General features: G+C 37.1%; 1 protein-coding gene and 13 non-coding genes across 16 annotated transcripts; 12 read left to right on the top strand and 2 right to left on the bottom strand.

Annotated features, from left to right (window-relative positions):
* Positions 1-1,144: 1,144 nt before the first annotated feature.
* On the top strand, positions 1,145-5,608 carry LOC111808087 (pentatricopeptide repeat-containing protein At5g06540-like). Of its 3 annotated transcripts, XM_023693883.1 has the most exons (5): positions 1,145-2,983; positions 3,061-3,184; positions 3,321-3,563; positions 4,770-4,921; positions 5,252-5,608. In XM_023693883.1, the coding sequence occupies exon 1, from the start codon at positions 1,320-1,322 to the stop codon at positions 2,913-2,915; it is 1,596 nt and encodes a 531-aa protein (XP_023549651.1). In that variant the 5' UTR covers positions 1,145-1,319; the 3' UTR covers positions 2,916-2,983; positions 3,061-3,184; positions 3,321-3,563; positions 4,770-4,921; positions 5,252-5,608. The 3 variants fall into 3 exon arrangements, with proteins under 3 accessions (XP_023549651.1, XP_023549650.1, XP_023549652.1); XM_023693882.1 differs by having other exon boundaries at positions 3,061-3,563; XM_023693884.1 differs by lacking the exon at positions 3,321-3,563.
* Positions 5,609-5,840: 232 nt separating this feature from the next.
* TRNAK-CUU lies at positions 5,841-5,915 on the top strand. The gene has a single exon. It is a non-coding gene; the product is annotated as a tRNA-Lys (tRNA).
* Positions 5,916-7,275: 1,360 nt separating this feature from the next.
* On the top strand, positions 7,276-7,348 carry TRNAK-CUU. Its single transcript has one exon. It is a non-coding gene; the product is annotated as a tRNA-Lys (tRNA).
* Positions 7,349-7,391: 43 nt separating this feature from the next.
* On the top strand, positions 7,392-7,464 carry TRNAK-CUU. Its single transcript has one exon. It is a non-coding gene; the product is annotated as a tRNA-Lys (tRNA).
* A 73-nt stretch (positions 7,465-7,537) lies between these two features.
* Positions 7,538-7,610, top strand: TRNAK-CUU. The gene has a single exon. It is a non-coding gene; the product is annotated as a tRNA-Lys (tRNA).
* Positions 7,611-7,860: 250 nt separating this feature from the next.
* Positions 7,861-7,933, bottom strand: TRNAK-CUU. Its single transcript has one exon. It is a non-coding gene; the product is annotated as a tRNA-Lys (tRNA).
* Positions 7,934-8,304: 371 nt separating this feature from the next.
* On the bottom strand, positions 8,305-8,377 carry TRNAK-CUU. Its single transcript has one exon. It is a non-coding gene; the product is annotated as a tRNA-Lys (tRNA).
* Positions 8,378-8,868: 491 nt separating this feature from the next.
* Positions 8,869-8,941, top strand: TRNAK-UUU. Its single transcript has one exon. It is a non-coding gene; the product is annotated as a tRNA-Lys (tRNA).
* Positions 8,942-9,402: 461 nt separating this feature from the next.
* TRNAK-CUU lies at positions 9,403-9,475 on the top strand. Its single transcript has one exon. It is a non-coding gene; the product is annotated as a tRNA-Lys (tRNA).
* A 144-nt stretch (positions 9,476-9,619) lies between these two features.
* Positions 9,620-9,694, top strand: TRNAK-CUU. The gene has a single exon. It is a non-coding gene; the product is annotated as a tRNA-Lys (tRNA).
* A 105-nt stretch (positions 9,695-9,799) lies between these two features.
* Positions 9,800-9,872, top strand: TRNAK-CUU. The gene has a single exon. It is a non-coding gene; the product is annotated as a tRNA-Lys (tRNA).
* Positions 9,873-10,016: 144 nt separating this feature from the next.
* Positions 10,017-10,091, top strand: TRNAK-CUU. The gene has a single exon. It is a non-coding gene; the product is annotated as a tRNA-Lys (tRNA).
* A 105-nt stretch (positions 10,092-10,196) lies between these two features.
* TRNAK-CUU lies at positions 10,197-10,269 on the top strand. The gene has a single exon. It is a non-coding gene; the product is annotated as a tRNA-Lys (tRNA).
* A 316-nt stretch (positions 10,270-10,585) lies between these two features.
* TRNAK-CUU lies at positions 10,586-10,658 on the top strand. The gene has a single exon. It is a non-coding gene; the product is annotated as a tRNA-Lys (tRNA).
* The last annotated feature ends 2,736 nt before the right edge of the window (positions 10,659-13,394 follow it).

Below are 13,394 nucleotides of genomic sequence, written 5' to 3' on the forward strand. Positions count from 1 at the left end.
TTGGAGATAATCTATGAGAGATTGAGAGACTATTTTTGAAATAAAGTACAATAATTTAACCAATAAATTTTATTACCAATAATTTTGATTGTGTTTGTAAAGTAAATTTTAAATTTAAATTATATTATTTAAGTCGGGTCCTCTTCAAAATATATTTTATGGATATTTGAATATATTAATTTTTTAATTCGATAAGAAGTGAAATGGATATTTGAATTTATACTCTTAAATTTTTAGAAGTCTAAAAAAAATATTTATTTGTTTTAAATTGAAAACATTAATATTTTATTTTAAACACACTTTTAAACTTTCCATTTTAAAAAATATCGTCAAATTTTGAAAAATTTTATTAATATATTTTAATTAAAGAAAATTTAAAAAAAAAAAACCCTAAAGTAGTTTTAACCTTCCTAATCTGCTTTAATATATATTATTAAAAAATTTTAAATTTATTGATGAAACTTTAAAAGAAATTAAAGATATTCTTGAAATATTAAAAAAAATTTAAGAATATTAAAAAAAATTTAAAATATTTTCGAAGGATGGTAAAGTCTTGCTAATTTCAGCAATGCCATGGGAGCTTATACTCAAAGTGGAAAATGTCGTGATTCCTAACATGGTATCAGAGTCATGCCAATAGATTGCTAAATCTTCAAATATCGAATAAAGGACTCCAAAGAAAAATGACTCAAGCCTCGTCGAAGACAATAAAAAATGACAAAGACTCCAAAGGAGTCGAGTCTCGATTAAAGGGAGACGCACTTTGTTTGAGGGGAGGTGTTGGATGATGAAGGTTTAAGGAATGATCATGAGTTTATAATCAAGTAATACTCTCTTCATTGGTATGAGACTTCTTGGAAAGTCAAAAGCAAAGTTACGAGATCTTATGCTCAAGTGGATAGTATCGTACCATTGTGGATTGTGGAGGGTTGAAGATGAATTCAAAATATTTTTATATATTTCTATTAATTCAGTCCTTCAACGAAAATCGAGGTCTTCCTCAAACAATCAGTGGGGCCAAAGATTCTAAGCTCTGGAGTAATGGTTTAATCGGTTGAGCAATCTGAATTGCCAACAAATCTCATTTTAGTTTTGAAATTCCGACAAGTAAACGGCGGCCCACAATTTTGCTTTTTTGTTTTTTTTCTGAAGTTCAGGCGGGAAAAAGAAAAACCCTTCTGCAAAGCTAGGTTACACGTCAGCCACTCACGCGCCGCCGTGCTGCGGCGGTTGAAACCCACTTCTAGACTGAAGCGCCACCTAACAACCTGAAATACCTATTTCCATCAATACGATTGACCCAAAAACCAACAATTGAAATGATTCACAAATCGTTCAAGGACGCCATTGCTCCCCTTATACACAAATCCAAATCGCTGCAACATCTCAAAGAAATCCATGGCCACCTTCTCAAGACCCACCTTCCTGAAAGTCCATACGGTGTCGCACCTTTACTCGCCGTCGCTGCAACTTCCGGCGATAATGACGGTTCTTTCTTTTCTTACGCTTGTGCAATTTTTAAGAACCTTCGGCATAGGAATACTTTCATGTATAATTCGATGATCAGAGGGTATGTTCTATCGCGGGCTCCGAAACAAGCGATTTTGTGTTACTTAGATTTGATTGATCAAGGGCTTTTTGCTAATAACTATACTTTTCCGCCATTGATAAAAGCTTCCGCGTTAGTTTATAGTGAATTGAAGCGAGTAGGTTATTTGGTTCATGCCCATGTTATTGTTCTTGGATATGAGAATGATCCATTTGTTGTGAGTACGCTTGTTGAATTTTATTCCTTAATCGATTTGAAAGTTGCACGCGTATTGTTCGACAAAAGTTCTGTGAAGGATGTGGTCGTGTGGACGGCGATGGTTGATGGGTATGGGAAGGTGGGGGATGTTGAGAGTGCTAGAGAACTGTTTGATGAAATGCCTGTGAGGAATGTAATTTCTTGGAGTGCCATGATAGCTGCTTATTCTCGGGTTAGTGACTTCAGAGAGGTGCTTTGTTTGTTTAGACAAATGCAAGAGAAGGATATTAAGCCTAATGAATCAATTACTGTTAGTGTTCTTACTGCTTGTGCTCATCTTGGTGCTATAACACAAGGACTTTGGATGCACTCTTATGCCAAGCGCCACCGTTGGGAATCGAACCTGATATTGGCTACTGCATTGGTTGATATGTATTCAAAATGTGGTTACATTGAATCAGCATTAGCAGTGTTTGAGGGCATTTCAAATAAAGATGCAGGGGCATGGAATGCAATGATTTCTGGAGTTGCAATGAATGGGGATGTGACGAAATCGCTCGAGTTATTTGATAAAATGATTCTCAACGGAACTCAGGCTACAGAAACTACATTTGTAGCTGTTCTTGCTGCTTGTACGCACGCCAAGATGGTCGACACGGGCCTTAAATTGTTTGACCAAATGTATACTGTTTATGGGGTTCAACCTCAATTCGAGCATTATGCTTGTGTGGTTGATCTTATGGCTAGAGCAGGTATGGTAGAGGATGCTGAGGAATTTATAGAGAAGAAAATGGGAGGCTTTAGTAATGTGGATGCCAATGTGTGGGGAGCAATGCTGGGTGCTTGTAGAAAATATGGGAATATTGAAGTTGGGAACAGAATTTGGAGAAAGCTTTTAGCTATGGGTGTAACAGATTGTGGTACGCAAGTCCTTTCATACAACATCTATGCTGAAGCTGGATGGGAAATGGCGGCGAAGGAGGTAAGGAAAAATTTATCAGAAACCAGGTCGAAAAAAACGCCAGGTTGCAGCGTGTTGGAGGTCGATGGTGCAGTTCAAGAGTTCCTTGCAGGCGATCTCTCTCATCCTCAAGTGCAAGATATATGTGAAATGCTTGGTTCTCTTTCTAGAATGGTGAAGTGGGAGACCCTTGGTCAAGTAATTTAGAAATTGCTTCAAACAGGAGATGAAAGTCTTTTAGAAGGTTCACATAATTGCAAGTCTGCCCTTTGTTGGTAAGAAATAGCTTAGGCTATTAAGTGATTAATTTCCTTATCTTTCTAAAAGCATAATAAAATTCTTTTCGTTACAGGGAAAAAGTTGTGCTTTAAGATGGAGAACGCACATTGTCATGGCCAACGTAAGGTCAAGACATTTATTCCGAGGTCGGAGGTTCAAATCCTCACTCCCATAATTGTTGTTCTAAAAAAACCAAGGTATGACGAGATAGGGATGGATATTGGCAAGTTACAAGTTTTGCCGGTTAATTTCGATTTGCAGTTCATTGTTATATACCAAGTAAAACGATACAGATTCTTGTGACTCATGTCTTTCATCTCTTTTTACCCGTAGATCGCTTATACTTGAAGGGTATTCTCGTGTCATCCATTTGTAGAAGTCATTGGGAGACTGTGAGATCCCACATCGGTTGGGGAGGAGAACGAATCATTCTTTATAAGGGTGTGGAAACCTCTCCCTAGTAGACACGTTTTAAAAACCTTGAGGGGAAGTCCGAAAGGAAAAAGCCAAAGAGGACAATATCTGCTAGCGGTGGACTTGGGCTGTTACAGAGACCTTTAGCAAATCATCTTCACGGTAAGCCTATATCTATAGTTTCTACATATGTTCAGCTGCACTACTTTTCTAGGACTTAATTGAAAGTTTTGACTTTGAATTCTTCTTTGTCACGGTTGGCTGCCTGTTTATATATTTTCTGGGACAACTTCTGCTAAACTGGATGTGTACTTGCAAGTTTTCTAAACAATAGGGTTTTACTCTTTTAGTTGTGTACTGAGCCTGTTTTTTTAGTTAAGACTACTGGGTATTTTTAAAAGCGTAGAGAGAATGCAGCTTAGTTAATGTATTGTTGATAAAGACAGCACCTGGAGTATACTGCCCTCTGTCTCTCTAGGCATGGAAAATAAAACGGTGCTCATTGATGGAACTCAATGGTATGGGCCATTTGGGGCATGAGTGATCAATTCTACCTGATGTTTAGAGCACTAAGAACAATCTCAAATGCCTATATCATTTTTCACCCATGAAGCATATCATTATTACATCAATTCCTATGCTTCCCTATATTAGTGCATGTTTGGTATGTGTTTTAAAATGTCTATATACTGGTCAAAGTGTAACGGCCCAAGCCTGCCGCTAGTAGATATTGTCCTCTTTGGGTTTTCCCTTTCGGAATTCCCTTTAAGGTTTTTAAAATGCGTTTGCTAAGGAGAGATTTTCACACCCTTATAAATAATGTTTCGTTCTCCTCCCCAACCGATGTGGGATCTCACAATCCACCCCCTTTCAAGGCCCAGCATCCTCGCTGACACTCGTTCCCTTCTCCAATCGATGTGGGACCCTCTAATCCACCCCCTTTCAGGGCCCAGCGTCTTTGCTAGCACACTACTTTGTGTCTATCCCCCTTCAAGGTTCAGCCACATCGTCGGCCCATAGCTTGGTGTCTGGCTTTGATACCATTTATAACGGCCCAATCCCACCACTATCAAATATTGTCTTCTTTGGGCTTTCCCTTTCGGACTTTCCCTCAAGGTTTTTAAAACGCATTTACTAGAGGGAGGTTTCCACACTCTTATAAAGAATGTTTTGTTCTCCTGCCCAACCGATGTGGATCTCACAAAAAGTGTTTTTTTAGAAATCAGTGGCGTTCGGTTAAAATTTTAAAGAGCGGTGAAAAGGGTTTCTGAACATTCTAATAAGAGATTAAAAAAAACATTTAAAATGTATTTAGAGGAAACATTTAGCTAAAAGTGCTCAGTTAAGAACTTTTTTTTTTCCCAACAGGCATTTCCAAACGAACACTTACTTGCGCTGAGTAATTAGAGGTTCGCTACTCTGGACGATTAGGAGGTTGCTATCTGGTGCCTGCAAAATCAATAGAAGAAACCATAGGTTGGTGGAGCCAATCTTGCAGGGTGGCCCCAATCTCCAGCTTGGTAAGTGAATTTAAGAGCGACTGTGACACATATGAATGTCTTGGTAGATATTAAGTTAGTCGAGGTGTGTATAAATTGGTCGGAGAGCCAAGATAAGATCATTTTAAAGTACTTGGGACCATTTTGCTATACCTATTATATCATAGATAATTGAGTTTCCTCCTTGTGGACTGAAGATATAATAATTTATGATTGTCACATGGTTAAGGTTATTTGTGATGCTTTTATGTGAAACATTTATATAAATGCTTTTGAAATAAGCTCCAATTATGTGAACCATTTTGTTCTTGATCTGATACTGTGTTCTTATTCTTTAAATATGCTGCCCAGGATTCGAGGAAGAATGCATCAAATTATGGAAAAGAGTTCTAAATATGCTGTCCTTTTGTTCTTGATCTGAAACTTTTCTTACTGTCTGTGCTCGGTCAATGGCAAGTCATTAGAGACCGTTTTGGTTAAATTACAAATTTAGTCCAAGAATTTTGAGGTCGGTATTTATTTGTTCTCTGAACCTTCAGAGGTGTTTGATAGACCCTTGAACTTTATTTTTTCTGATTAAGTTACCCGATCAAGAGACCCAAAGGTTGTATTTATTATGTACACTTGTCTAGCTCAGTTTAACCTTGTGCTCATGGATCGAGCCCTATTATGGGTAATTTTTTATTTTTATTCTTTAAATTGTTGGCAGCTCTAAATCTTTTTATCGGAGAAGAAACACTAATAGGTCATTCGATCAATACATCAAAGGGTTGTATTTATTTTGTAGGCCCATCTAGCTCAGTTTGTAGAGAGTAAGGCTTTTACCTTTGTGGCCGTGGGTTCAAGCCCCATGGTAGATGATTTGCTTTAAATCTTTTTATCGGAGAAGAGACTAATTAGGTCGCTCAATCAAGACATCAAAGGGTTATTTGTTGTGTAAGCCCGTCTAGCTTAGTTGGTAAAGTGCAAGGCTCTTAACCTTGTGTGGTTGTGGGTTTGAGCCCCACAATGGGTGGTTTGCTCTAAATCTTTTTATCGGAGAAGAGACACTAATTGGGTCCCTCAATGAAGAAATGAAAGGGTTGTATTTGTTGTGTAGGCTCGTCTAGCTCAGTTGGTAGAGCGTAAGTGATATGGAATCTAACCTAAGGGAAAAGCTTTGATACCAAATGATATGGAATCACTACAAGGGGAGTAAGATTCGGATTACTTTGTTGATTCCAAATGATATGGAATCACTACAAGGGGAGTAAGATTCGGATTACCTTGTTGATCGAATATTTCAGGACAAGAGAACATTTGTTTGAGATTCGAATCACTCCACAAACAAAATTGATGATTCTAGGTGGGTTGCATATAATTGCAAAGAAACTTAGGCTAAAAGAAAGCACAAATGTTTCTTTTACTACATTTTCCAAGTCTCCTTACAAATACAGCGTACATGGTTTTATATAGGATCAAAATGAAACTCTTAACCTTACATCAGAAATTTCAACCGTCTGTAGCGACTTTATGACTATAATTAACCTCTATGTATACTTTATGGTTATAATTAACCATTGTGTAAATGTAACTTCTAAATTGTAATCAACCCAAAATTTATAACAATGAAGCTTCATTATTCTTCAATTTGACATGAATTGAAATATCTTTTGATAATTTCAACAACATTTTCTTCACATTTTCATTAAAGTATAGTGTATGATTGATGTCTTTTGGTTCATATAGACAAGGCTCTTAACCTTGTGGACACTAATTGAGAAACTTGGTCAAGTAGGCACGTCTAGCTCAGTTGGTAGAGCGCAAGATGCTTAACTTTGTGGACACTAATTGAGTCACTTGGTCAAGTAGGCCTGTCTAGCTCAATTGGTAGAGTGCTTAAGACATCAAATGGTTGTATTTGTTGGGTAGGCCCATCTAGCTCAGTTGGTCGATGAAACACTAATTGGGTCACTCTAAGAGTTGTATTTGTCGTGTAGGCCCGTTTAGCAAAGTTGGTAGAGAGCAAGGCTTTTAACCTTATAATCATGGATTTGAGCCCCATAGTGGGCGATTTACTCTAATTTCATTTAATATTAGGTCACTCGATCAAGACAATAAATGGTTGTTTATGTCCGCCATGGGTTTGAGCCTACCAACCCCATGGCGGGAGATTTGCTTTAATTCTTTTTAATAGAGAAGGGACACTAATTGGTTCACTCCATAAGATATCAAAGGGTTGTACCTGAGAAAGGCTCTTAACCTTGTAGTCATGGGTTTGAGCCCCATGGTCGGAGATTTGCTCTAAATTTTTTTTAATAGAGAAGAGACACTAGCGAAGAAACACTAATTGGGTCACTCGACAAGATGTCAAAGGGTTGTTACCTATTGTGTAGGCCCGTCTAGCTCAGTTGGTAGAGCGCAAGGCTCTTAACCTTGTGGTCATGGGTTCGAACCCCATGGTTGGCGATTTGGAGTGACCTGACGTCAAAGGGTTGCACCTATTGTGTAGGCCCGTCTAGCTCAATTGGTAGAGCGCAAGGCTCTTAACCTTGTGGTCATGGGTTCGAGCCCCATGGTAAGAGTTACTAATTAGGTCACTCAATCAAGACATCAGGTCACTCGATAAGACGTCAAAGGGTTGCACATATTGTGTAGGCCTGTCTAGCTCAGTTGGTAGAGCGCAAGGCTCTTAACCTTGTGGTCATGGGTTCGAGCCCCATGGTGGACAATTTGTTCTAATTGTTTTTTAATAGAGAAGAGTTACTAATTAGGTGATCAAGACATCAAATGATTGTTTATTAATTGTTTATTAGTGGATAGAGCCTTGCGCTCTACCAACCGAGCTAGACGGGCCTACACAATAGGTACAACCCTTAGACATCTTGTTGAGTGACCCAATGTTTATTCGTTAGTGTCTCTTCACTGATCGAGTGACCTAATTAGTAGGTCTTTTCTGTTAAAAAACAATTAGAGCAAATCGCCCACCATGGGGCTCGAACACATGACCACAAGGTTAAGAGCCTTGCGCTCTACCAACTGAGCTAGACGGGCCTACACATTAGGTGCAACTCTTTGACCACAAGGTTAAGAGCCTTGTGCTCTACTGGATGGACCTCCACAATAGGTACAACCCTTAGACATCTTGTCGAGTAACCCAATGTTTATTCGTGAGTGTCTCTTCACTAATAAAAAGTGACCTAATATTAGTAACTCTTCTCTATTAAAAACAATTAGAGCAAATCGCCCACCATGAGGCTCAAACCCATGACCACAAGGTTAAGAGCTTTACGCTCTACCAACTGAGCTAGACAAGCCAACACAATAGGTAACTCTTCTCTATTAAAAAACAATTAGAGCAAATCGCCCACCATGGGGCTCGAAACCGGTCAAGAGCCTTGCGCTCTACCAACCGAGCTACAAATTGCCCACCATGGAACTCAAACCCATGACCACAAGGTTAAGAGCCTTGCGCTCTACCAACTGAGCTAGACGGGCCTACACAATAGGTACAACCCTTAGACATCTTGTCTACCAACTGAGCTAGACGGGCCTACACAATAGGTACAACCCTTAGACATCTTGTTGAGTGACCCAATGTTTATTTGTTAGTGTCTCTTCACTAATAAAACAATCATTCGGTCATGGGTTCGAGCCCCATGGTGGGCGATTTGTTCCAATTGTTACTAATAGAGAAGGGTTACTAATTAGGTCACTCATCAAGACATCAGATCACTCGACAAGATGTCAAAGGGTTGCACCTAGGCTCGTCTAGCTTAGTTGGTAGAGCGCAAGGCTCTTAATTTTGTGGTCATAGGTTCGAGCTTCATGGTGGTGATTTGTTCTAATTGTTTTTAATAGAGAAGAGTTACTAATTAGGTCACACAAGACATCAAATGATTAATGATTGTTTATTAGTGAAGAGACAATAATGAATAAACACTAATTGGGTCACTGCAAGATGTCAAAGGGTTGTACCTATTGTCTATGCCCGTCTAGCTCAGTTGGTAGAGCGCAAGGCTTTTAACCTTATGGCCATGGGTTCGAGCCCCATGGTAGGCGATTTGCTCTAATTGTTTTTTAATAGAGAAGAGTTACTAATTGGTCACTCGATCTAAGACATCAGGTCACTCGACAAGATGTCAAAGGGGGTTGCTTGCACCTATTGTGTAGGTCCGTCTAGCTCAATTGGTAGAGCGCGAGGTTCTTAACCTGGGGGTTGCACCTATTGTGTAGGTCTGTCTAGCTCAATTGGTAGAGCGCGAGGGTCTTAACCTTGTGGTCATGGGTTTCAAGCCCCATGGTGGGCGATTTGTTCTAATTGTTTTTAATAGAGCAGATGTGAAAGGGTTGTACTTTGTAGGCTCGTCTAGCTCAGTTGGTAGTGCCTTGTGGTCATGGGTCTGAGTCCTGTGGTCGATTTTCTCTAATTGTTTTTTAATAGAAAAGAGTTACTAATTGGTCACTCGATCAATACATCAGGTCACTCGATAAGATATCAAAGGGTTGCACCTATTGTGTAAGCCCGTCTAGCTTAGTTGGTAGAACACAAGACTCTTAACATTGTGGTCATGGGTTCGAGCCCCATGGTGGGTGATTTGTTCTAATTGTCTTTAATAGAGAAGAGTTACTAATTAGGATTAATGATTGTTTATTAGTGAAGAGACAATAATGAAAAAACACTAATTGGGTCACGACCCAAACCCAAAAGATGTCAAAGGGTTGTACCTATTGTCTAATGCCTGTCTAGCTCAGTTGGTAGAGCGCAAAGCTCTTAACCTTGTGTGGTCATGGGTTTGAATCCCAAGGTGGGCGATTTGCTCTAATTATTTTTTAATAGAGAAGAGTTACTAATTGTTCGTTCGATCTAAGACATCAGGTCACTTGACAAGATGTCAAAGGGTTGCACCTATTGTGTAGGCCCGTCTAGCTCAGTTGGTAGAGCGCAAGGCTCTTAACCTTGTGGTCATGGGTTCGAGCCCCATGGTGGGCGATTTGCTATAATTGTTTTTAAAAGAGAAGAGTTACTAATTAGGATTAATGATTGTTTATTAGTGAAGAGACAATAATGAAAAAACACTAATTGGGTCACGACCCAAACCCAAAAGATGTCAAAGGGTTGTACCTATTGTCTAATGCCTGTCTAGCTCAGTTGGTAGAGCGCAAAGCTCTTAACCTTGTGTGGTCATGGGTTTGAATCCCAAGGTGGGCGATTTGCTCTAATTATTTTTTAATAGAGAAGAGTTACTAATTGTTCGTTCGATCTAAGACATCAGGTCACTTGACAAGATGTCAAAGGGTTGCACCTATTGTGTAGGCCCGTCTAGCTCAGTTGGTAGAGCGCAAGGCTCTTAACCTTGTGGTCATGGGTTCGAGCCCCATGGTGGGCGATTTGCTATAATTGTTTTTAAAAGAGAAGAGTTACTAATTAGGTGACTCGATCAAGACAACTTGGGTCACTTGACAAGACGTCAAAGGGTTGTACCTATTGTGCATGCTTGACTAGCTCGGTTGGTAGAGCGCAAGGCTGTTGTCCTTGTGGTCATGGGTTCTTCAAGCCCCGGTTGGCAATTTACTCTTATTGTTTTTAATAGAGAAAAGTTACTAATTAGGTCACTTGATCAAGACATCAAATGATTGCCACTAACGGATAAACATTAATTGGGTCACTCGACAGGATGTCAAATGGTTGTACCTATTGTGTAGGCCCGTCTAGCTCAGTTGGTAGAGCGCAAGGCTCTTAACCTTGTGGTCATGGGTTCGAGCCCCATGGTGGGCGATTTGCTCTTTGCTCTTACTCTTTTTAATATAGAAGAGTTACTAATTAGGTTACTCGATCAAGACATTAAATGATTGTTTATTAGTGAAGAGATACGAACGAATAAACACTAATTGGGTCACTTGACAAGATGTCAAAGGGTTGTATATATGCCCGTCTAGCTCAGTTGATAGAGCACAAGGCTCTTAACCTTGTGGTCATGGGTTTGAGCCCCCGTGGTGGGCAATTTGCTCTTATTGTTTTCAATAGAGAAGAGTCCCATGGTTGGCGATTTTCTCTAAGTTTTTTTTAATAGAGAAGAGACACTAATTGGGTCACTCGTTGTATGTCGGTTATTAGTTGTAGATTCAAGCCCACAATTGACAATGAGATACGAAAATAATGTAAGCATAGTGAAAATAATTTTGACCACAATTTTCATCTCCAAATTTCATATTTTTCCAAGGATAATTGATTATTGCATTGAATGTAAACTTTTTTTTTTTCTTTATCTCTTACGGTGATCTTGGATTTATAATCAAGGAATACTCTCTCCATTCGTAGGAAGCCTTTTGGGGAAGCCCAAAGCAAAACCATGAGAGCTTATGCTCAAAATGGACAATATCATACCATTGTGGAGAGTTGTGTTCGTCTAACATGGTATAAGAGCCATGCCCTAAACTTAGTTGTGCTAATAAATTGATAAATCCTCAAATTTCGAACAAAGCACTCCAAAAGAAAAGGAGTCAAGCCTCTTCGAAGGCAGTAAAAAATGACTAAGACTCCAAAGGAGTCGAGCCTCGATTAAGGGGAGGCGTACTTTGTTCGAGGGGGAGGTGTTGGATGATGAAAGTCCCACATTAGCTAATTTAGGGAATGATCATAGGTTTATAATCAAGGAATACTCTCTCATTGGTATGAGACCTCTTCCCCAAAGCAAAGCCATGAGAGCTTATTCTTAAAATAGACAATATCATACCATTGTGGTGTGGAAAGTTGTGTTCGTCTAACACAAAATTAATAAAAATACTCTTAAATTTTGTATTTTGTTGGAGAGAAATATCCTTAAAATATTACATTAAACTTAAAATATATATATATATATATATATATATATATATATATATATATATATATATATCAATATATTTTCAGCTACTTTCAAAAGTTGTGGTATTGTTTTTAAAAAAAAAATTAAAAATATTTTTGAAGTTTTTACTTTTTTTATTTTTTAAACTTTAAGAATATTAATGATAAAATTTATGGGTATTTTTTAAACGAAATTTAAGATTAAAAAGTATTTTTTAAACTATTTTAAAAGTTTATTTATTTATTTATTATTATTTATTATTTTTTTGTATTTTGAATTTATTTGAAAGTTTAACAGTATTATTAAAAGATTGGGATTTTTTTAAAATAAAGTATAAAATATAAGATATTTTCATTAATTAGCCGTTTTAATTCCATAAAAAATAATATAATTTTTATTATATGTAAATATCAACTACCAACATAATAACTAAATTCACCCTAATAAGATAAATTGATAATAATTTTCTTTTTTATTTTTGTTTTTTAAATTTATACTTAGTTTTTTAGAATATATATATATATATACTTCAATTTTTAGTCCAATTTTAAAAATTAAAAATATAGTTTTCAAATTAGTCTTTAAATTTTGAAAATGATAAAAAGTAGACAATAAAAAAAGATGGGAATATGAAAGTAATGTCATATAATCTTAATTTTTCTAAATAAAAAACAAAAAATAATTTTCAACTAAACTTATATATCAATAATTTTTCTTATAGATTTTAAAGTGAAAACCCCGCTTAGCAAAATGCAAAATTCGAGGAAGGTTAGCTCTTAAACTCAGATAGAGATAATCGTTAATCTTGTCACGTTGATATTTCATTTGAGAATAATGTGGAGACCATATTTTTCTCGGTAGATATTTATCACCTTACAATCTTGTTTTAAACACTCAAAACACACTGTTTTTAACGAAACAATTAATCGATTTCGTTAACCCGAGCATATTGACAAGTGTGAGATTCACGAGTTTATGTCAAAGTACTACTAAATCACGTTTTTTAATCATTTTTAAAATACAAGCATAACCCAATTAATTAAAACATTACCAAGATAGTGTGATGGTCGTTGTCGGCGGCATTTTATATGTTCCACCAAGATTAGGTCGCTACATTCTTGTCCGATTCTATGATTCCATTAGTTCGTTGTTTCTATTTCCCGTTTTAACCCCTTCCCTTGTCTTTCAACCCCCCTCCTTCCTTCCTTCCTAAATATCTATTCTCCGACCATCTTTCAATTAAAAAAAAAAAAATGTAATGGTGTATATGGATTAAGTTCGAATCGAAAAATATTTTGGATAAATTTGAAATATTAGGTCGGTTGGGTTGGTAACCCAAGCAACGAGAACAAAGTTCACAATCCAACCTTCTATTTTTTTTTTTTTTTTTTTGTTTTTTTTTTTTTTNATTGGGTAGGGTTGTTGAGTCGTTATTTTTTAATTATTTAAAAAAATTATATTACCTACAGTATATGTTAACTTAATAATTAAAATCTCATAAAACTAAAATATTAAATATTTATCAAGTCATAATGTATCCTTTACAAATGTCAAATAAAAGTAGGGTAAAATTGAGAGAGTTGTATCCTTATTTTCGAGTTGACTAGGTTGACTCGAAACAAAAAATGTCAACTCATAAACCAAATGATCTTTTTTGTTTTCCAAAA

This window comes from Cucurbita pepo, chromosome LG13 (genome assembly GCF_002806865.2).
Source record: "Cucurbita pepo subsp. pepo cultivar mu-cu-16 chromosome LG13, ASM280686v2, whole genome shotgun sequence".
NCBI lineage: Eukaryota > Viridiplantae > Streptophyta > Magnoliopsida > Cucurbitales > Cucurbitaceae > Cucurbita > Cucurbita pepo.

Excerpts from the sequence above, each read along its gene's own strand:
- LOC111808087 (XM_023693882.1), top strand. The coding sequence starts at position 1,320 with ATGATTCACAAATCGTTCAAGGACGCCATTGCTCCCCTTATACACAAA.